Source organism: Dunckerocampus dactyliophorus, chromosome 1 (genome assembly GCF_027744805.1).
Source record: "Dunckerocampus dactyliophorus isolate RoL2022-P2 chromosome 1, RoL_Ddac_1.1, whole genome shotgun sequence".
NCBI lineage: Eukaryota > Metazoa > Chordata > Actinopteri > Syngnathiformes > Syngnathidae > Dunckerocampus > Dunckerocampus dactyliophorus.
This window is the reverse complement of record NC_072819.1, coordinates 15,260,437-15,282,931: the sequence shown is the minus strand read 5'-3', so window position 1 is coordinate 15,282,931 and position 22,495 is coordinate 15,260,437. Positions and strand designations below refer to the sequence as shown.

The following is a 22,495-nucleotide window of genomic DNA, read 5'->3' as shown; positions in this document are numbered from 1 at the left end:
AAACACTTTCTTGTTTCTTTACTTTATTTGCCTTTTATTTAACCTACAAATGTGTCAGATCATTTTGCCTGACCCTGTATATCAGCAATAATAACATGGGCTACATTGCTATGTGATTAGCTGTGTCTACTGCTCCACAACCTTACGTCATTTTCTCACTGCGTGACAGTTTAAAAGGTGGAGAATAGTTCACTTATGCATGTATGCTTATGCTATGCTTGTATCAGAAATGATAACAATACTAAGAAGAACTTGTTTGTCACTGACCAAACCACATAGCAGCTTCAGATGCACTGATGCTGAACTGTGACTCCAAGAACTTTGGACCAAACGTGGACATGCCACTGATGAGGGTGGCTTCGGTGGCCCCCGCCAAGCACAAGCACAAGAAGGTGGGATTCTTTAGGAGCAGCAACACAGACCTGGAGGGAAAGGGCTTAATGAATAAATCAATATGTTAATGCCCAAACTGCAGATTAGACACAAATTTACCTCGGCATGTCTTTGACAGACTTGCCAAACTGAGGGTCAGAAGCTGTGGTGTGACTGCCATCTTTTAGCTGGTGGGCCTCAGACACCCGCACGGCCTTGTGCTCTTGAGAACCTGCAGGTGGACCACGTTTGACTTTTAAGTTTTTTCCCCCAGAAAACCTCTAAATAGTATCACTTTTGGAGCTTCCACTGTACACTATTTGCATGTGTATTACAAAATGTAAGCACCTGGCAGCTGTCTTGGGTAGCCCAGGATCGGAAACGCCACCAACAGAGCTGCTGCTCCTCCCACCAGGAAACCGATCCACCAAGCACCAACCCACAACGGAGTCTCTGGAGTCATCTCTGTCCTGTTGCCACCCAGCAGAGTGAAATAATAGAGGATTAACGTCAATGTTCCTAATGGTCCCCTTCAAAATGTCTCTCTTCCAGGTAGCCAGTTTAAGCAATAAACTTGTTAGGCCTGATTTAACCATGCCCTCTGGTGGCTACTGCCAGGTAGTGAGGTCCGCTTTTGAGAGAAGCAGGTCAAATGATTGCCTGAAGATCTGTGTTTTCCTAAAACCTCCTTCACAGAGGACAATTTTGTAAGCATAGCTCTGCCAACGATAAAATTTGCATACTACAGTTGTTAGATCATTTTGTTTTCATAAAAGTGAGTGTAAGTAAGTGTGAGTGTAGCACTGTCACTAACAGACTTTATTGATCCACAAGGGAAATTGCTTTGTTGCAGTAGCTCAATGGTTATGGTTACATTTTATTTGCACATGTATACAAGTTACAGTGGAATACACCACATAATAGAATTCACATTCCAAAAAAATGCCTGCTAGGGTAATTGGTGACTCTAAATTGTCCATAGGTATGAATGTGAGTGTGAACGGTTGTTTGTCTATATGTGCCCTGCCATTGGCTGGTCCAGACTTCGGCCTGTCGCCAGAAGTCAGCTGGGATAGGCTTCAGCATACCCCCGCCACCCTAATGAGGAGAAGCGGCATAGAAAATGGGTGGATGGATTTCCAGCTCATTTTGTCATCTATTAAGAGCCCCAAAAATTTATTTTCGTTCACCCTTTCAATTTTCCCACTGTCAATATGTATTTGCATGTCCCTTTTCCTACTACCAAATGGCATCATTTTAGTTTTACTTATGTTCAAGGATAATCTATTTTTATCAAACCGTCTTTTTAATATGGCCATTTCATCTGTGACTTTTTAATTAACTCTTGTGTGCTTTCCCCAGAACAAAAAGCAGTAGTATCATCCACAAATAGTACTTCATCACTTTGCAGATGCCATTAATATACAAGTTGAACAGTTTGTCCCAGTATAACCCCTGGGGTACTCGACACGTAATATTTTTAAACTTGCAGATGTCTATTCTCCTAGCTTCATATATTACTTCCTGTTAGCTAGGTAGCTTTTGATCTAATTCAAAACGAACCCTCGGATTCCGTACCTTTCTAATTTTGTAATTAGAATGTTATTAATTATATCCAAAGCTTTTGTCAGATCCATAAATACTGCAGCTGCACACTTTCTGTGGTTTATAGCGTTGGTAATTTCCTCAGTAATTTCACGCCATGGAGGTTGAAATGTTTTAGTGTATGTCATAGTTAATACCTACATTATAGCATGAAGCAAATGAGCTCCCCTGAGACAGTTTATGACAGTTTGCAATTGCAGCTGCTGCCTGAGTGGCTGGTTTCAAAGGTGAAGTTGCTGGATGTGGCTGAATTGTGGAAGCTGCTGAATTCATTCGTGTTGCTGGTGTGGTTACATGTGCTCTGCAGTTGTGAGGCTGGTTGGCTGTAGGGCTGCAACTTACAAATAATGTTTTTTTCCATCAAGTGAACATATTTTGTGAAAGTGTACTCTTGTGAAAATCATCAGTGGGAAATGCATAGTAAAATTGATAAAAAGTTCATATCATTAAAAAAATATATATGAATGGGGAAGTTTAGGCATTTCATCCAAAAGGAACTCTGGTTAGCGCCCTCATTGAGACCATGCAAACTTTTATGACACTGCCTCTTAAAAGCACTGGAATCAAGAATCGAAAAGGAGGAATCAGAACCGGAATTGTTCAAATTCAAATAAGGCCCAACCCTACAGTATATGTATAGCTACAGTGCTAACATTACCTCACATTTTAGACGCAACATCATGCTAAGTTAAATTATTCACTGAAGACAAACAAAATGATCAAACTTACAGTCATGGAAAAAAATTATTAGACCTCCCTTGTTTCTTCAGCTATTGATCCATTTTAATGCCTGGTACAGCTAAAGGTACATTTGTTTGGACAAATATAATGGTGATAACAAATATAGATCATAGGAGTTTAATTTAAGATCTGATATCTAGCAACTTCCATGGTTTTCTTGATGATAACCAAAACCACATACGTTCTTAGATAGATAGCTATAGCATTGTATTGCCAAAAAATTTAACTCTTATGAGCTATTTTTGTTGTCATTGTTATATTTGTCCAAACAAAGGTACCTTTAGTTGTACCAGGCATTAAAATGAACAAGAAATTGAAGAAATAAGGGTCCTCTAATCATTGTTTCCATGACTGTACAACACCCACTGATTCATAGTTGGTACAGCTGCATTTGAATAAGTGCAGCAAAGCCTGTGAAGTGGTGCGTGTATAAAACAGGGCGGGCTCATTTAGTTCGGGGGGTCAGGGGTCAGAGAGAGTATTATGTCCACGAGGAAAGAGTTTTTTCTTCAAAACTTCAAAAGCGAGCATTTGAGGGCCTCTTCTCTCAAAAATGGAGCAAACAAGTGAAGGAGGTGATACATTTTTCTCACGTTTGGTGCTCATAAATAGGACACATATTACTGTTAGAACAACATTAAAAAGTATTTTTTGCATAATAGGGGATATTTAAATACCAACTCCTTCTATTGTTATTCTCCAGACAAGTATCACATACTTGAGTTCTCTTCCCTGACACACACAACACGCACACTCACGTGAGGTGGATCTCTGTGTACATGTTGAGGAAGTAACCCCCCAGAAGATAACCTGCTGCTGGACCCACAATGGCTGCAGTGTAGAAAATCCCTGGGGGAAGAGAAAGTCAATGCATGGGTGTGTCACTTTTTTTTCCCCCCCTAACAAGTGCTTCCTGTTCTCCAAGTTCAAAAGTGTGCTTTTCATTGTTCAGAAATAATGTGTGTTTTGGGTTCACAGTTACAGTTTTTAATACATCTCTCAAGTACATCAAACAGTAATTTACCAAAGACAATCTTTATATAAAATATTTATTTGATTTGTATAATTATAGTTTATGTAATATAGCTTATATATACAGTATATATATATAGTTAAACTTTGAGGGACATATTGTTTTTTGATACTGCCCCGCGGATGGATATAAAAAGTCAAAAACTGCTGTCAGTGGCTATCACTGCTAGTAAAACAAATACTCATCACAACACAATATCAGTGAATGTTTAATTTTATTGTTGTGAACATGTCACTTTCTTCATGTGCCTTCACGGCTTTGTTTATTTGAACTCGCTTGCTTGCTTGCAAAGTGTTCTCAACATGAATTGCTAGCTCTTTGTAGCTTATCTTGTAGTGGATCTGTCAGCTTCAGTAAGTCCAGCCATATTTTTTTACTTGATCTATTTTACAAATCTTAGAATAATAGCATGGGGTTTCATGCCAGGGCTAAATAAGCAGTGATCGCTACTCACTGGTCTTTTATTTTGTAGTTTGCATAGACCTGTCAGTGTCACTTATTGACAGTCAAAAAATTTACCGTAAATTCCGGTGTATGAGCCGCAAATTTTTTGTCTAAGTTTGATATTCTAATATCGTGACATCTCCTATACTTCAGAACTACTACTAATCGTTTAAATATGTATATCGGCACCGGGTACGTATTGCTCAGTGATAAGGAGGAACCAGAGCACACCGAGAGAGCTGACAACGTGTGTGACAAAGGAATTAGGACACTGCTCAATTCTGACCAGGGAGAGGGTAGGCTATTACATGCACTATCCGGCACTGTTTAACTAGCTATGTGCTGTTCTCCACTGTTAATTAGCAGCGTTGCACCACTGATTGGCACACACAGTGTTGGAAAAAAGCATTTATTTTCTTAAAAATCTAAAAAATCTTTCTGTGCACTAAATATCCCATTTTATGACATGCACAGCTGCGGCTTATACACCTGTGTGGTTTATAGAAGAACAAATCAGTTTTTTCCTCTAAATTTTGTGGGTGCGGCTTATACACCGGAATTTACGGTCCTTGGCCAATTTTGTGTGTGCCATATCATAGTCATCACAACACACTATCAGTGAATATTGTTATTGAGTTCAAGGCTGCGTTTGTTTGAATCTGGTTCCTAGAATGTGTTCTGGTTGTGACGTCACAGCGAGGGTGGCGGCGGTTCACAAAACTCGCTGGGGGGCGTGTCAAAGTTTTGTCAAAATCACAACTTCATTTCGCTTGTATTTTATAGTTGTTTATTTATCTATGACAGTAGTAAGACAAAAATGTTTTAGTAAATGAGTACTTTCATTTTGTTATTTTTTTAAACTTTTTTTTGGTGACATGATCACTTGAAGTGATAGTGGTCCCTCGCCACTTCTCGGTTCGATCATCGCTCCCTCCCTATTGTGGTTTGTAAAAAAATATTTAATAAATGATTGCTGTTTTGTGGCTGACTATAGTCTATTATTAGTCAAGAAATATTAAAAGACAAGTAATATGTGGTATTCTGGTCACTAGGCATCAGTAATGTTACATTGATGTGAAATTATCTTCGACTACATTACCTTCACACTGCATGGAGTCAGCCATGGCATGTCCAGCATGACATAGTGGAAAACAACTCCTCCCATTCTGTGTGGAAGTGTTAAGTTTTTGGTTCCTTATTTTGTCCTTCTTCCCCACTCCAGATGAAAGACTTTCTCAAGTTTATAATAAATAAATATGAGGCTAACTAGTCAGTTCATTAACGTTCTATATTTAAACCATCTCTTATGTCCCTGCAGTTATTCTGTAGCCTGCACATTAGGGTTGGGAGATATGGACCTTAGCATGCATCGCAATATTTATGGGATGTATCACGATATGATGATAGAACTAAATTCAGCAGTCGTTTATAAAAAGTAAATACACTTGTCTCAAATTGTAAAGCACATTTATTGATTAACAAACTGCAATACCGCAAGTGCATTTAGTGTCTACCAAACTAAGCGTTTTTTATTTTTGACTGGGTAAGTGTCGCCGTGCTCGCTGACTCTGCTTCATGACACACTCTTTGTACTCAACTGTGTTTGTAACATTTCATATTTTGCTGCATGATTTCAATGTGGGATCAATATGGCATTTTCAATGGAATATTTTTGGTCGCATTTTTGTCTAGCGCTGCAAATGAAGGCTGTGGGGTTTTTTTTTTGTTTTGTTTTTTTAAACTTTTGGCTTTTCCCTCTTAGGAATCGCAATTGAAATCGCATGAACGATTCTGGCTTAGTTTTTACACCGAATGCTCTTCCTGACCGAGTCTTTGCCAAGAATGGAACTCATGCCCTTTTTCATACCACTCTATCTACATTTACCTCATCTAATTTATTCTTAAATATTTACAGCAATTTATGCACAGATAACGACAAGAATGTATAGATTAAGCTGCTAGCTTTTTCTCGTGTCATGTGTTCTCAAATTCGACAAAAAGCGACAAGAGCCGTTGACCGTGTGTGTCAGGTCTGTTAAACAGGCACTTTTTAGTAACAAGAAGAACACGGTGAACCGGGACTGGTGGACATAGACGGGTTGTGGACATAACCTGGCTCCACGGTACCAAAACGTGACTCACCGATGTAAACAGGCCCGTAGTTGGACTTGACGTTCTCATCCAGATATGTGACTCCAAGAGTGTAGAGGGGTGTAGCACCCATGCCATGCAGAAACTGTCCCAGCATGAACACAAAACGATAACTGGACAGCCCCCCGCCCTCGCTGTCCCGGCACAGGCTGGTCCGGTTGGCAGAGCACATCTCCGCTTGCTTGGACATGCTGACCTGGTAGGGCGGAGTGGTGAAGTGAGGCAAGGCGAAGACCAGAGAGCCCAGCGCCATAAGGAGCACCCCCCACCCGAGCCAGCGAGGCTTGTGTCCCGTCCCGCCGAAGTAGCTGACGAATGCGAGGCAGACGCACGCCGCAATGTCATAGGAGCTGACAATGAGGCCCATCTGGTAGCTGCGCAGGTCGAAGCGCCTCTCGATGGACGTGACCACCGTGTTGATGAAGCCATTGATGATCATGCCCTGGAGGAATGAGGCCACACTCAGGAAGAACAGCACCCAGCGCGGGGTGTTGAACACTTGGATAGCTTTGGGTGTTAGAGCACCCCAGCCGCATAGCTGACCCCATACCGGGGTCCCATTTAATCCAATCTGTGTGGGGGGTTGGGCCGCATAGCGCTGCCCCGGAAGGGTGGAATCCCCAGTGAAAATGCATGGTCGACTAGGATCGCCGATATCCCGCAGTCGTGAGCTTAACGGACCCTCTGTGTGAAAGTCCACAGGGCTGGCCGTTTCCAAAGAGGGACTCAGGGGGAGGTTATGAAGGTCAAGGAGCTCCTGCCTGGAGCTGAAGGAGGCATTGGCATTGAGCATTGACGGTCCTTGGCTGGGGGAGACGACCAGATGGTTACAAAAGTCAAGATGAAAATTGGGTGAGGTTTAAAATGTTTCAGGTTTTAAATCCAGCCAGTCTTTGAGTAGAATTTTGTGCACTACGACCATCCACAGTGCAGAATGCTGCTTAAGGCTGCTCCGGTGCTTCATGAGGCAACAAGACTGGTTGATTCATGGCATCCTACAAAAGACAGGAAATGAATAAAAAATTATCTTTATCCCTTTATTTTCTTTTGTTTGTCATTTCTAGAAAGTTACTGACATATTTTTATCCTAACAGAGACTGAGAGCCGCTGCAGAGAAGTGGAGACTGGAGTATATAATACCCCAGCAATCACAGCAACCGCGTATGCTAACATTTGTACGCATGGCTTTCTTTCTAATTTCTAGCATTAAACAAATTTTTATCCAAGAGGAGACTGAGGGCTGTTGCAGCAATGTGGACACTGTGGACTGTAATGCAGTGTCCACACCTAAGAAACAGCCACAGATTAAGCCAACATTAGCATGTGCATCTTTTTTTGCCAATAGGAGACTGAGGGCAGTGGGAAAACGGGCCGCTGCAACAAAGTGTGCAGCTGTGCATGCGCAAATGTGATGGCAACATTGCGGCAGTGACCAATCTGCTCGACTAATGAGCGCCCAGTAGTCACCTATATATCAGACTGGCACGCTTCTTGGAACCCTGGCTGACCAGGTAGTAGGAAAAAGTCATTTTTAGTGTCTCATAGTACCTTCCTCTACGAGTATAAATACATATGTATAACCATGGGATTTCGCCAGCAAAATGATAATAATGAAAAAGTTAGCATAAATGACCAGGCCAGGGTGTACCCCTCCTTTCACCCGAAGTCAGCTGGGATAGGCTCCAGCATATCCCTAGTGAGGATAAGCAGCATAGAAGATGGATGGATGGAAGTTAGCATAAATGCTGTAATTGCAGATAGGCCGTTTATTTACCTAAAGCACAATGAGGAGGGAGCGTTAATTGGAAGCAGATAATGAATGTCTGTTATTTCCCCAATTTTTTAACTTTAATAATTTGAATTACATGACAAATTGGAATGGAAAACCGAACCAATGTTGTAATTGCGGTAAGGAGCAACATGCTCAGCCGGGATTAATACTGAAGAGTTCACTGTAAACAACAGTATGGCAACTGTAACACGCGAGTTTCACACCAACATTTTACACCACATGCAGAGGTAGATAAAGCTGTAGATTCTGACCAGTGTGATGTTACTTTTTATGCAGATATACTACAGTCTTGTGGAGCGAATACAAAAAATCACAAGGTTGTCTGCAGCCAGAGCCGTTAATGCTGTTTTCTGACCAGACACAAATTAGAGACCCTGGTGGTTATTTAACTATTAGGAAAAGACAGTAGTTGAAGCATTCACGTTACAATAAGTGGGTGGGATGGGGGAATCCCCATATTTTCATTTTCATTTTAATTTTTGTCTACAAGCAGTCCAAAATGAGTCATCAGCGAGTCATAATGAAACAAATACTGTACAGACACATTTGAACTTAATCTGCTTTATTCTTGCATATAAGGGAATGTTCATACAGGTCCCTTTCTACTACAATTTACAAAGAAACACAATACAATGTTGTAAGTACAGGTTACGGTGAAGAAATATCCAAGCATGTGATATACTTAAAAAAAAATGACTGTGTAAATGTTTACCACCTGAAACCTAAGTCAATCATTTCCACTAGCACCTTTAACACGTTTTTCCAGACAAATTAAACATGAACAGAACTAAAAACTACCTCTCTTTACTCAGTGTGAAAATACCTTAGTGTCTAGGTTCTCTGGGAAGTACACACTGATAACATGAGGCTGGAATGTACTGTACTGTAAGTTTAATGACCAGAAACGCTTTAGAAAAGTTGTGCTCCCACATGGTATGAAAGAGGATAAATAAATTACATTAAAAAATATATACATGAATAATTCACTCGCAAAAAAATAAAGATTTCTTTGTAACCTCTCCTTAGTGACATGCATTTTGCATCTGTATAAAACATCACAGCAAAACAAGCAGATGTTACTAGATGCTTGTAGTAAATTGACTGAATTCATAAAGACAAAACATAAATAAAGTGAGTTACAGCCTCCTACCTTCATCCTCACACATGATGATCAATGGGTCTGGAAAAAGATGAGGTGAAAGGAAAAACAGTGAAAAGATTGGAGAGGAAATAAGTTTTGTAGGACTCAGAAAGCCTCTTATAGCGGAGTGCTGAGGCAGCACACCCACGGGGGAGGGCAGTACTCGCCTTGATGCTATTTAATCCACCTGAGACATAAAACCACCGGTACTGTTCAGGAGCTTGTGATTCTATCCACAATCTACATAAAAGAGAAGCACACACTCACATTTCAGGAAGCTTCTGAAGGGATAATACTGTAGAATGTATACATGTACTATCCACTGAAAATGAGTCAACATACAGCCATTATTGTCTAAGTAGCTGGCAACACAAGTGAGTAGCAATATAATTGTGTCTTGCCTGCAATGAAGCATGGTGATGGTAGTGTCATGGTCTGGGGCTGCATGAGTGCTTCTGACAGTGGAGGAGCTGCAGTTCATTGAGGGGAAACATGAACTGCAACATGTATTGTGAAGCAGAGCATTATCCCCTTCCTTGGGAAATTGGGCCACATGGCAGTATGGGAGTATGGTCTTGGGTTGCATGAACGCTGCTGTCACTGGGGAGCGCCGGCTCATGAGGGGACTGTGACATTGTCTATTTCAGAAATTCACAACTTCCTGGTTCCACACTGTAAGCATAGGAACTGTAGTTATTTTAACGTAAACAAACTAATCTCCTGCAATCCTTTTTACATGTATTTACAGAGCTACACAGTAGTGGTCGACCGATATTTGGAATGTTGATGTATATTGGTATCGGCCTTTATTTAAATCTGATGGGCCGATATCAAGAAACCAATTTAAAACTGGGTTATTTCGGCTCAGATGCAGCTGCATCTCTCTCTCCTGCCGGCTGCGACTTTTGTCTCCAACATTGCTCCACCCACAGCGCCATCTGACTGGTTAAGCAAGCCACAACACGCGTTGATGGCAGAGCCAATCTGAAGCGGATGCTGTCCTCACACACAAACACGGCTGAGAGGGAAGTTTTCTCGTGTACAGAACAACCTGAGAAACATGCATGTCAAGGTAAATGCAGAAAACTTTCAAAATTGTCACCCGGTGCTCTACATCTCACAACTACTACTAACGTTACAGTGAGCAGCAGAATAACGTAAGAGCGGAGTAAACACAAGCGGCAGCTTTGCTCGCTCATAGTACCTCCCCATATGTCTGTGAATATTAATATAGACTCTTAGACTCTTTGATTCTCAGGCTAGTCCTCCTCCTCCTTCCTGCCTCCACTTGCGCTCCTGATCAAGACATCTCGTGAACGGTAGGATTGTTTTTGTTTTTCAGTTTTATTCATTTACAGTAATCTTATTTATTACCTTATTTTATATTGGAATGTTACTGTGCTATGTTTATGCTAACATTTTCTTATATTTTCCCACTATATTCGGTGGACTTTGAATATTTTGAAGTGCCAAAGGGGTGAGTTTGGGAAGATCTTGGAAGGGATTAGGCTATTTACATGTATTTTACGCTTCGTATAACATAAAAACCCTATAACATAAAGGTTCTCAGAACGGATTATTTACGTTGTAGGGGCATCTACTGTATCTTTTAATTTTAGATTTGCTGTTGAGTTTAATTCCCTGTACTTTTTGTTGTTTGAACTTAAAACAAAGTTAAGTTATCTGTAAATGTTACTTTATTTACTGTGGAAATGTAACCCAGGTTAACTGGATGCTCAAAAGTAAAAGCATGTTAATAAAAACAGAAATAAATACTTCGTATAAAAAACCCCAATATGAGGCAATATGGTTATATAATCTGTAAATATGTTTATAATATTCTATGTTGTTTAAAACCTGTTAAAATGTGAAAATGTAAATTCATTGGTTATTGTAATTTACGTTTGAATTACGGAAATGTGACTTTTATTTTGAAAGGGTACGTTGCTACATAACCCATGTGACTAGCTCCATTTCCTGTGCAGAGGAGGGAGAACATTAGCAGTCAGCACATAGTGTGCAGCAGAAGGAGAAGAGCAGGACACTTTCCAGAAAAAATATGAAAATGAGTCTAAATACTATTTTTGTCGTCTGAAGAAAGTGCAAAGAAGGTATTTTTGATTTTCCACCATGTTCCTGTTTTGGAGATGTTTAATTTTCTCCCAACGGGACTTGGTGAGTGAAAGAAATATGTTTTTATTTTGTTTGAAAGTGATGTGAGATAATATAGTGGTTATGTTTTGTGGTGAAGTTATGGTGTATTTTTTAATTGTTAACATACTATACTGTTGCAAGTGCATTGTTCCTTCCGTCATTTCGGCGACAACACTTGTTAACGAGCACTAATTAAGAAACGAAAGTGACGTGTTCTTTATTGTAACACTACCCACTGGTTTATTTGATGTATTTATGCATTTTTCATGTTGATTATGATAGGCCAATTAGATTGGGTTGAAGAACTATTGAGATAAGTCGACATAAGAGAACATGTGCTGGAGCACATGTGCTTGAGAAAAAGATGGCGAGCCACCAACGGAACCTGTGAACTGTGCATGCGCAAGGACCAGTTCAAGAGCAACACGCCCTCTGCTGACCGGTGCATGGTACTACAACTGGTAGGATTATCCATTCTTTCTGCAAAACTGCAGTGGACCAAGGATAACCGCTGGATTGTTCAAGACAATCAAAGGACTAACAAATAGAAAAGAAAGAAAAAGACTTATTCTGGATATACAGTCTTTTGCTGAATCACTCTGAGTTTTCTACATTTTGTTATATTTTGGTATTTTCTTCAATTATTGTAAAAGGGTTATTTTTGCAATAAGTTGTTTTGTATGCTTGTAAACAAACCAACAAATGTAAAATTCCAAAAACTAACTTGAAGGGAACCAGAATAGAACTAAACTTGGTTTAATTTCAACTAAGTAGTTAATTTGAAAATTGCTCAAGAACTAACACGAACTAAACAAATGGTTGCAACAGAGTACTAAACCAACAACGGAACTAAACATTAGACATAATACCAAATCTAGTGTAAACATAATGCTAAAACTTAATTCTTTAAACCAAAATAAGGTTTAAACAGAAAAGAGGTAGAAAGGTTTAACTCAACTGGAAGTGTGTGTGTTATATGTTTTGTATGTGTAAATGTTTTTGTCCATATTTGTACCTTTTCAATAATAAGCTGGCAGTTCAACTTACTCTTGGTCTGTGGTTTTTATGTCTGCTAAGCCAAAAAAATTACTCCAGTAGCCAAACCTGTACTGGTCCATCATATCCCCTTGTCCCCTTATCCCTTACCCTGTAAACACCCCACGAGAGTGTTACAGAAATATTTCAGGGAGCTATTTATGTACGTTTTCATTGCGCTTCTAAGAGATGCTGTTGAGTCTAGGAACGCCATGCTATTCTTCTATTTGTTTGGTTAAATAAACATGCTTTAGGCAGTTAAACGCAGTTAAGTGTATATCTTTCAACATTTCTATGCCATTTTTACACTTTCGCTGCAAATGAATATCGGCTCCAAATATGGGTTACTAGCCTCCTTAAATACTCATAATCCGTATCGGCCCTGAAAGCCCATATCGGTTGATCTCTACTACACAGCAAGATAAATTATTACTGATAGCAGCCGTCATTATTTTAACTTTTATATTTTTTGGTTTTATTTCAATTTGTGGAAAAAGTGCAACAGTTAAAAGCATCATGCTTAGTCATGCATGCAAAGTTATAAAACATTTCAAAATGCACCTGCATTGTTGTGTGACTCAGTTAAATAAAAGTCTGTTTTCTCCAGGCCTATATTTTGTCATTGTAGTTTTCTTAAAATAGTCTCAAAATACTGTCTCGTCTCAGTTCTCGTGAATCCAATATCATTTATCGTCTCATGAGTTGAATGTATCGTGACACTCCTCCTAAATGTTCAAATCAAGGACACACTTGGCCACTTCATCACCTTTCACTTCCTCAGAAAGATACTTATATTTGGAAAACTGCCATGCAACCCAGTTTCTGCTTCACAATGTCACAGTACATGTTGAAATTAATTAATTACGCAATGTTTCACTTAATGAACTGCATCTCCCCATTGCCGACAGCACTTACGCACACTATCGCCACCATGCTTGACTGTAGGGCAAGACATAATAATCTTGCTACTCACTTGTGTTACCAGCTATTTAGCTGTGTGTTGTCTTATTTTCAGTGGATAGTAAATCTAGAGTGCTATACAAGCTGTACACTGACTATAGCATTTCCAAGCTTACTTTCTATATAGTATGGTCCCTTGAGAAGATATGCTGTCATAAAATGCTTGCTGTGTGAGATACTGCAACAATGTACATTATAAACTTGTATTGTTTGTTACTATTCCTTACTGCTGCTTCTGAAGCACAAATTCTCACATTTCCCTCATATCTTACTCTCATGCATTCTTTTTCATTTGTGTTTTCAAAGTGACATCAGTGTGAGGCGTTGTAATAACCCGTGTTTTGTCTTCACAGCAGAACCCTGCTTGTTTTGGACCAGGGAGGTCTTTCCTCCTTTGTGATACACAAAGGCTTCTAAAGAAGTGAGGAAGTGCTCTGAAGTGCTTTTAGGCGTCTCTGAAGGAGCTTCAGGTTCAGTTAAGAAGCACTCCAGGGTTTCCGTCACCATCATATTGTGCCTCCCGCTGACGTTGTGGATAATTTTCTAGTCTTTCCTTTGCTTTCTATAATGAAAGGTGGTAGTTGTCAAATGTAACTGTCGAAGAGTGCCACCACAAAGCTGCAAACCTAACCCAATATAAATAAGAATAAAGACAATAACAAGCCTTGGTGTGTTTTGTCTTGACCCTTTAACCGTGGAGGCATCAGAGCAAGCAGCCTATCACAGAAAGTCAGGACTTGTCAAGCAAACATCATGCACAATGCCAGCCTCTTCTAAACTAGTTTGTCACGGTAATCTGTTCCTCTAAATGATTTATTCTAAACATAATAATAGGTTTGAAGCCGAGTAAGGCAGGACAAAATAAGCAGCCAAAAACGTATCACTTCCACACGGAATAATAGGCCATAGCCAACCATGAAACAGCAATGATTGATTAATTTGAAACACTGTGATAGAGTGAGGGACACTGTTTATATACCTACAAATTATAATATATAATAAATTTACAAAAATAAAATGCAATAATAATACAAGAAAAGTAGGGCTGTTAGTTAGTTAATCTGAAGCTTGTTGTTTCGATTAATTGAGTAAGGTCAGTTAAAAACTCCCAAAAAGTAACCTCATTTTGAGTTACGCAACTCTTGATTAAGAAAAAGAAGGCCTTTTCAGAAGGGAGGTTCTCAACGAAGCAATGACGTTAATTGCTAAAACTGTACTTGAAGATGAGAATGGAAGCGATGTTATCTCCACTCTCTCCGGTGTTCAACTGGGGGCAACTATTGTAAGAAGACATGTCTACAATGTTTTACGTTAGTGGCTAGTGAAAATGGGACATTGTGATTTCCTACAACTGTTGTAGAAGTGATCATTTGTAAATATTCAATTTGAAAAACACTTACACTTAGAGAAAATATAGAAATAAAATGTAGCATATTGATATTTATCTGTCTCCTTTCTTATGAATCATTGCTGATATTTATTGTGAGAAATCATTAACATGATCAGTGTCTTCCCATAAGAGGAATATCACTAATTACTAATAACAACATACTGTATAAAGGTAAATTGAGCAAGTTGGCAATTTGGTATATATTGAGAGGCTGGTATGATATTTGGTATAATATTTGGTGTATCAAATTGGTAGTCCTTCGCATTAATCAATACCCAAGAAGTACGTAGCTCTCAGTTTCAAAAAGGTTGGTGACCCCTGGCCTATTGGTCAAAAAATATTGAAAGAGAAGTTATATGTACTATTCCGGTCACTAGGCATCAGTAATGTTATGAAACATGACATTATATTCCATTACCATTAACACTGCATGGAGACTGGCTACTGAGCCAGCACAGCCGAGCCGACATAACTATGTTCTCTGTTGTTTGTAATTATGTTCTATGTTGTTTGTTTTTTTGAAAGCCAACGTTAAATTTGTAAAAATTACATTTCTGTATGTCCCAAGCTTCCATTTTGGTCGGAGCTCGTCAGAAGGAGGGCATTTTCCAAGTGACATCGGCGAAGGAACAGCACTGTAAACAAATGCTTCCTAGTCAACTTGGTTTGGTATATTTTTCATCAAAATACTAGTCATGCCAAAACGTATTGCCGCTTGTTGATCACAGTCTCCGAGTGAAAGTAAGTTTGCTTTCTTTTGCAAAAGACGCCCTGGGGAAAGTGCTTTAAGCCGACACATGCTGTGAGTAGCCCCGTGTGCAGCTGTGGAATGCCAGGATAACCACACAGGAGAGTGGGGACTGAATTACCCGCCATGGATGAGAACGGTGGCGAGCAGCCCCTGGTAAAGTTTGTCTGGAGAACGAAGCAAGTGCTAATTTCAGTGTATGTGTGATATGGACCACCGCCTCACATTCATTTCACTGAAGATTGCTATGAAGAAACACCTTTACAAGTACAGTACAAACACATTTTGGATGCTAGGAAGCTAGCAACAGGACTAAAGGTGGAGAAAGGCATCAAAGTTGCCACAGAACACAGTAAGTAATGTCTTATTTACATGTATATTATTTGATTGTATTGTAAACACGATGCCACCATAGCGACAAGCATTCAAAGCATTATACAGGTTATAAAACTTACTTTCACAACGATGTCAGCGGTGGGGGCGGGGCGGGGCGCCGACGAACCAACACAATAAAAAAGGTGATTTGGGACATACAAAAATGCATCTTTTACTAATTTAACGTTCACTTTAAAAAAAAAAAAAACGAACATCGTAGAACATAAATACCAACATTATAGAACATAGTAAAGCAAAGTTGAAAAATCATAGAATCAAGAATAGGCCTGTCACGATAATCGAAAAATCCATTCATGGAAAGATTTTCAAAAGAGACAGGTCGATAATTATGACGCCCTTGATAAATTTACATGTGCATGTATGCGTGTGTGTGTTTTATCTGCTTGTCTCTCTGGGCCACACAGGCTGGATGACAAGAGGGTTCACTCTGCATCTGTGCGCATTGGTTCTATAGTGGAATAAACAGACAGTAAGTCCTCATCTCACTCAGCCTCTTTGTGGAGGATGGGCTACTAGTGAGTGGCTACAGAGGGTTAGCAGCGGCGCCTTCGCCCTGACAGTCAAAGCTTTCTGAGGCGTTTGGTCGGCAATGTAAATATAAACAAAACAATGGTGCGCGCTCACATTGTCGCTCGCATACAACTATTCAATACGGTTATATGGCATATATGGCATAAATTTTAAACATACTGTGTCGAGCTAATGTGGCTCACACAGGTACACTATACCTGAGTACCATCTAGTTGTTCAAATGTGAATTACATTATGGTCTCAAAAAATGTTGACGATAATATCTATTATCACCGATAATTTGTAGCACAATTATCGACCAGCAAAATTTTATATCGTGACAGGCTTTGTTAAGAATAAGTAAATAGGAGAGGCTAACTAGTTAGCTTGATAGCTTGCTATGCTAGTGGCAGCTGTCTGCGCAATGTGATGCAAACAAAGAATACTAGTAATGTTAAAAACTGAATTTAGACGGGTTTTCTATATGCTCTAACTACAAAAACATTCCTTTATTAATATTTTTATTAATATTGAATACTACTTCACACCAAACACCAAGGCACGTATTGAACTGTGATGATACCCTACTGTACTCTCCAGATGCAAGATGGCGCCCTCTGTGGCAGACGTCTCTGTTTCTCTCTCCCGTTTTTTTTCAATTTTTTGCTATTTTATTGTTCATATTGGACATTCAACACACTCACACAGTACATTACAACAGAGAGACACTTTTGAACATCGACATGAACTTTCATTCAGCCTCTCAGACTTTGGCTTTCTTCTGCGTCGGAAGGACGCAGCAGCCTGCGGGCCTGGTGAGCTGAATACCTGGCGAGCAAAGCATCCGAGGCGGAAACGAGGCAAGAGGGGCGGCCTGCATGCTAGGCTAAAAGCTAGAGCAACTAGACCACCGTTACCAAGCCTACCTAGCCAACATCCACTCTCTCGAAAACAAGATGGACGAACTAAGAGCAAGGATTACAGCTCAACGTGAGATCAGAGAGTGCTGTGTGCTCTCCTTCACAGAAACCTGGCTGACGGAGGATATACCGCACTCGGCGATCCAGTTGGAAACATTTGTTGCTTACCGGGTAGGTCGGACTTTAGCGTCTGATAAACAGAGGTGGCGGTGTCTGTGTTTACGTAAACAAACGGTGGTGCATAGACGTACAGACGATGGAAAAGCACTGCTCACCGGACATTGAGCTGCTTATGGTAAAATGCAGACCTTTTTATTTGCCTCGTGAGTTCAGCGCTGTGTATTTAACAACTGTCTACATTCCACCATGAGCTAACACCGCTAACCGCTAACGCACTGGGCCTCCTACATGACGTCATCGACAAACACGAGACCAAACACCCGGACGCTGTATTCATTATATCTGGCGATTTCAACCACGGCAACCTCAGGACTGTTCTCCCCAAATACTTGTATTACCAGCATGTAAGCTTTCCCACGAGGGAAAATAACCTCCTGGAACAAGTCTACAGCAACATGAAAGGTGCTTTGAAGGCTGTTCCAAGACCCCATTTTGGAAAGGCCAACCACATCTCCATATTCCTTTATCCAACCTACAAACAACTCCTCAAGCAAGCTCCCCCTGTAAGTACAGCAGTTAAAGTGTGGAATGAAGAAACTAATCAAGTACTTCAGGACTGCTTTGGCTGCACAAACTGGGATGTGTTTAAAACTGCAGCGGGGAGGGAAGATTGTACTGCTGATTTGGATGAATATGCTTCTGCTGTTACTGGCTACATTAGCACATGTATAGAGACTGTTAGCACCACCAAGTATTACAGAAAATACCCTAATCAAAAACCCTGGATGAACTGTGATGTAAGGGCTAAGCTACGTGCTTGTTCATCTGCATTTGTCATGGGCACCGCTGAGGACTACAAAAAGGCCAGATATGACATGAGGAGATCCATACGAGAGGCCAAAAGACAGTACAGAAAGAAGCTGGAGGGCTACTATTCCACCTCAGACCCTCGGCGCATGTGGGCGGGGCTCCAGCACATCACAGAGTATCGACAGCGGAGTAGCGTAGCCACATCCAGCCAAACCACACTTCCAGACGAGCTGAATGAGTTCTATGCCCGCTTTGACACCCAAACTCCTGATGAGTAGAAAGGGTGGCTGGACTTGGGGAGCACACAGGACTCACCTCTCATGATGACATCAGCTGATGTGCGCAGGGTTCTGAACAAAACAAACCCACGAAAAGCAGCAGGCCCAGACAACATCTCAGGCCGTGCACTCCGGGTTTGCTCTTCAGAGCTAGCTGATGTACTTGCTGACATATTTAACCTGTCGCTTGCACAAGCATCGGTACCGACCTGCTTTAAGTCCACCACCATAGTGCCTGTACCCAAGAAGAGTAATGTGACCTGCTTAAATGACTATTACCCTATAGCACTCACTCCTATTGTAATGAAATGCTTTGAAAGATTAGTCATGACCCACATCAAAAAGAGCATCCCGGCAACTGTGGACCCTCTACAGTTTGCATATCGCCAGAACCGGTCCACTGATGATGCAGTCAACACTGCCATCCACACAGCCCGTTCGCACCTACAGGGCCATGACACATATGTCAGAATGCTATTTATAGACTATAGCTCTGCATTTAACACAGTCAGCCCCCACAAACTCACAGATAAGCTCCTCACACTTGGCTTGTCACCCTCCCTCTGTAACTGGGTGTTTAACTTTCTCACAGGTAGGCCCCAGTCAGTCAGAGTCCACACACAATCGCACATCCAGCTCAAGAATTGTGAGCACTGGGACCCCACAGGGGTGTGTGCTGAGTCCGCTCCTCTACACGCTATGATTGCGTGGCCTCCCAGAACAAAACCAGCATCATTAAATTTGCAGATGATCATCGGCCTGATCACTGGTGGTGTTGAAACATCATACAGAAGAGAGGTGGCGGACCTCATAGCTTGGTGTCGTGATAACAATCTCCTTCTCAATACAGATAAGACCAAAGAGATGATCGTTGACCCAAGAACAAGGGAAAAGGAGCCGCATAGACCCCTGTTTATTGATGAGACTGAGGTGGAGAGGGTGAAAACCTTCAAGTTCCTTGGCACACACATCAGCGAGGACCTAACCTGGTCTCACAACACCCAACAAATCATCAAGAAGTCCCAAAGGAGACTGTACTTCCTGAGAAGACTGAGGAAATTTGGCATGTCCACCACAATCCTGAGTTGCTTCGACAGATGCACTATCGAAAGTGTCCTTACCGCCTCCATCACTGTTTGGTACGGTAACTGTACAACACGTGATAGGAAGGCACTCCAGCGGGTGATCAAGACCTCACAGTACATTGTTGGGGCAGCCCTCCCCTCACTGCAAGACATTTATAAATCTAGAGTCCTACGCAGAACACACAACCTCATCAAGGACAGCACACATCCACAACACTCATTATTCACACTCCTACCGTCAGGCAGACGCTACAGGAGTTTGAAGTCCAGGACCACAAGGCTGGCAAACAGCTTTTACCCACAGGCCATCAGGCTTCTCAACAAAGCACTCACACACGCCACACAAGCACACACTCATACCAGTTTATTATTTATTTATTTATTGATTGATTTATTTGTATTAATGTCTCTTCTGTTGTTGTTGCTTAATTTATTGGTATTTATGTTTCTGATGTTCTTAGTCATTTTCTTGTGTTTTTCTTTCTTTCTTTTTCTGGGAGAATGAACAGAACAAGAATTTCATTGCATAGCAGAACCACCAGTTTTAAGATTCAAGATTCAAGATTCAAGATTCAAGAGAGTTTTATTGTCATGTGCATGGTAAAACAGCAGTTATACCATGCAATGAAAATCTTATTCTGTTCATTCTCCCAAGAAAAGAAAGAAAACACAAGAAAGAATAAGAACATAAGAAACATAAACACATAAACATATATACCAATACTGTAAATTAAGCAACAAAAACAGAAGAGACATTAATACAAATAAATAATACAAATAAATAAATAAAGTGCTATGAGTGTGTGCTTGTGTTGCGTGTGGCGTGTGTGAGTGCTTCGTTGAGAAGCCTGATGGCCTGTGGGTAAAAGCTGTTTGCCAGCCTTGTGGTCCTGGACTTCAAACTCCTGTAGCGTCTGCCTGACGGTAGGAGTGTGAATAATGAGTGTTGTGGATGTGTGCTGTCCTTGATGAGGTTGTGTGTTCTGCGTAGGACTCTAGTTTTATAAATGTCTTGCAGTGAGGGGAGGGCTGCCCCAACAATGTTCTTTGAGGTCTTGATCACCCGCTGGAGTGCCTTCCTATCACGTGTTGTACAGTTACCGTACCAAACAGTGATGGAGGCGGTAAGGACACTTTCGATAGTGCATCTGTCGAAGCAACTCAGGATTGTGGTGGACATGCCAAATTTCCTCAGTCTTCTCAGGAAGTACAGTCTTCTTTGGGACTTCTTCATAATTTTACTGTGCACATGACAATAAAACTCTTGAATCTCTTGAATCTGTTACACCCCTAGTAAATTTCCAACTCTCAACAAAAGACACAGCAGCATCCAGGTAACAGTGTTTGCTAGTCTTCAACAAGGACTGGCATTCAGAAACAAAGTGCCCCATATTTTGTTCCCTGCTAATTTTCCTCACCTTTTCCAGTGTGTAGTCTCAAATTCTGTAGCAACGTTCTTTCACTCTCACTCATCTCCCTCCTTCTTGTTTGTGTACTCGTGCTTATGCTTTGTGATGTGTAACCCCTCCGTCCCCCGTGTGGACACATACGACACTACACATTTTGACCAAACACGTGCGACTTTAGAGAAAAACAAGATGTCTCGTTCACTTCAAAGAGCTGGCTCCCGTCCTTCACTTCAAAGATAAAGAGCTGGATCGTTGGATCACGAATGACCCATCACTATATAGCCGCAATATTTGATTTACAGCAGTAGTTGAGATCGGGGTTACTTCTTACAATTCTTATTTGGTGTTTCAGGTGGGTTTACATATGAATATAGCATGCTGCACTTAACTGCCATTAGCACCGCACAGCTAATGTTAGACCCATACGTTGCGCCACTTTAACTCTTTCACTGCCAAACACGTCTACTGATGTTTTTTCAAAAAGTAACATTGACTGCCAAAGACGTCTATTGACGTCTTTGCTTTTTTTCGAGGGAGCTACATATCAAAGTCTTATTCATCTTGTGTGTCAATTTCTGACTTGTAGGCAATGTATTTCTGTCCCAGTAGGGGGCAACAGTTCTCTCTTCCTGCAACCGGCAGCGAGAGATTGTCTATGAAGAAGACGGATTGAGATGGGTTGAGAGACACAGCCTAAACACGATGTGCCTCTGACACACTAGAGGGCGATTGTGGTAATTTCAGCTAGTGCTATGTTTAGCTAAGTGGGTAGAGCAAGAGAATGTTGAATGCCAACAGCTGTCACTACCAGAACTCTTTGGTCTAATAGATCACATTAACTTTCCACAGCTCTTTCGTGATGTTGCCAATGTTTTAAGGGGGATGTATGCAACGGGTTCCCCAGCTGCCTAGAGGGCGCCAACATCCAAAAGTGCTGCAAGCATTATATCCCGCCCTCTTCCTGCTTTGAGAACGTAATATATGAAAGTACGTAATATATAAAAGTACAGTCTATCATGGGCCACGCACGGTGGTCGAGTGGTTAGCATGTTGGCCAACACAGTAACAGTCTGGAGATCAGGAAGACCTGAGTTTGATTCTCCCTGGGGCTTTTCTGTGTGGAGTTTGCACAGTTTGTGCGTGTGTGGGTTTTCTCCGGGTACTCTGGTTTCCTCCCACATTTGCATGTTAGGTTAATTGGCAACTCTAATCCATAGGTATGAATGTGAGTGTGAATGGTTGTTGTCTATATGTGCCCTGCGATTGGCTGGTGACCAGTCCAGGGTGTGCGTCTCGCCCAAAGTCAGCTGGGATAGGCTCCAGCAAGCGGTATAGAAAATGGGAAAATGGATGGGCAGCCTATCATAACAATTACATGAATGTAAAATGTTGGTCACATCT

The 22,495-nt window shown here is 41.0% G+C and overlaps 1 protein-coding gene across 8 annotated transcripts in view; it reads right to left on the bottom strand.

Annotated features, from left to right (window-relative positions):
• The window catches only part of slco4a1 (solute carrier organic anion transporter family, member 4A1), a 51,599-nt gene that overhangs the window by 17,515 nt on the left and 11,589 nt on the right, over nucleotides 1-22,495 (bottom strand). For 6 of the 8 annotated variants that reach the window (XR_008566986.1, XR_008566963.1, XR_008567016.1 and 3 more), the window contains 5 exons: nucleotides 6,338-7,341; nucleotides 3,477-3,567; nucleotides 721-842; nucleotides 493-604; nucleotides 268-422 (listed from right to left, as the gene is read on the bottom strand). Coding sequence is in view for 1 of the 8 variants with exons in the window: in XM_054762062.1 (XP_054618037.1) it covers nucleotides 268-422; nucleotides 493-604; nucleotides 721-842; nucleotides 3,477-3,567; nucleotides 6,338-7,139 (1,282 nt within the window). In the remaining 7 variants the exon portion in view is untranslated. Of the gene's footprint in view, nucleotides 1-267; nucleotides 423-492; nucleotides 605-720; nucleotides 843-3,476; nucleotides 3,568-6,337; nucleotides 7,342-9,288; nucleotides 9,520-22,495 lie in introns of all 8 variants that reach the window. The other 2 variants (XR_008566978.1, XR_008566992.1) reach the window with 2 other exon arrangements.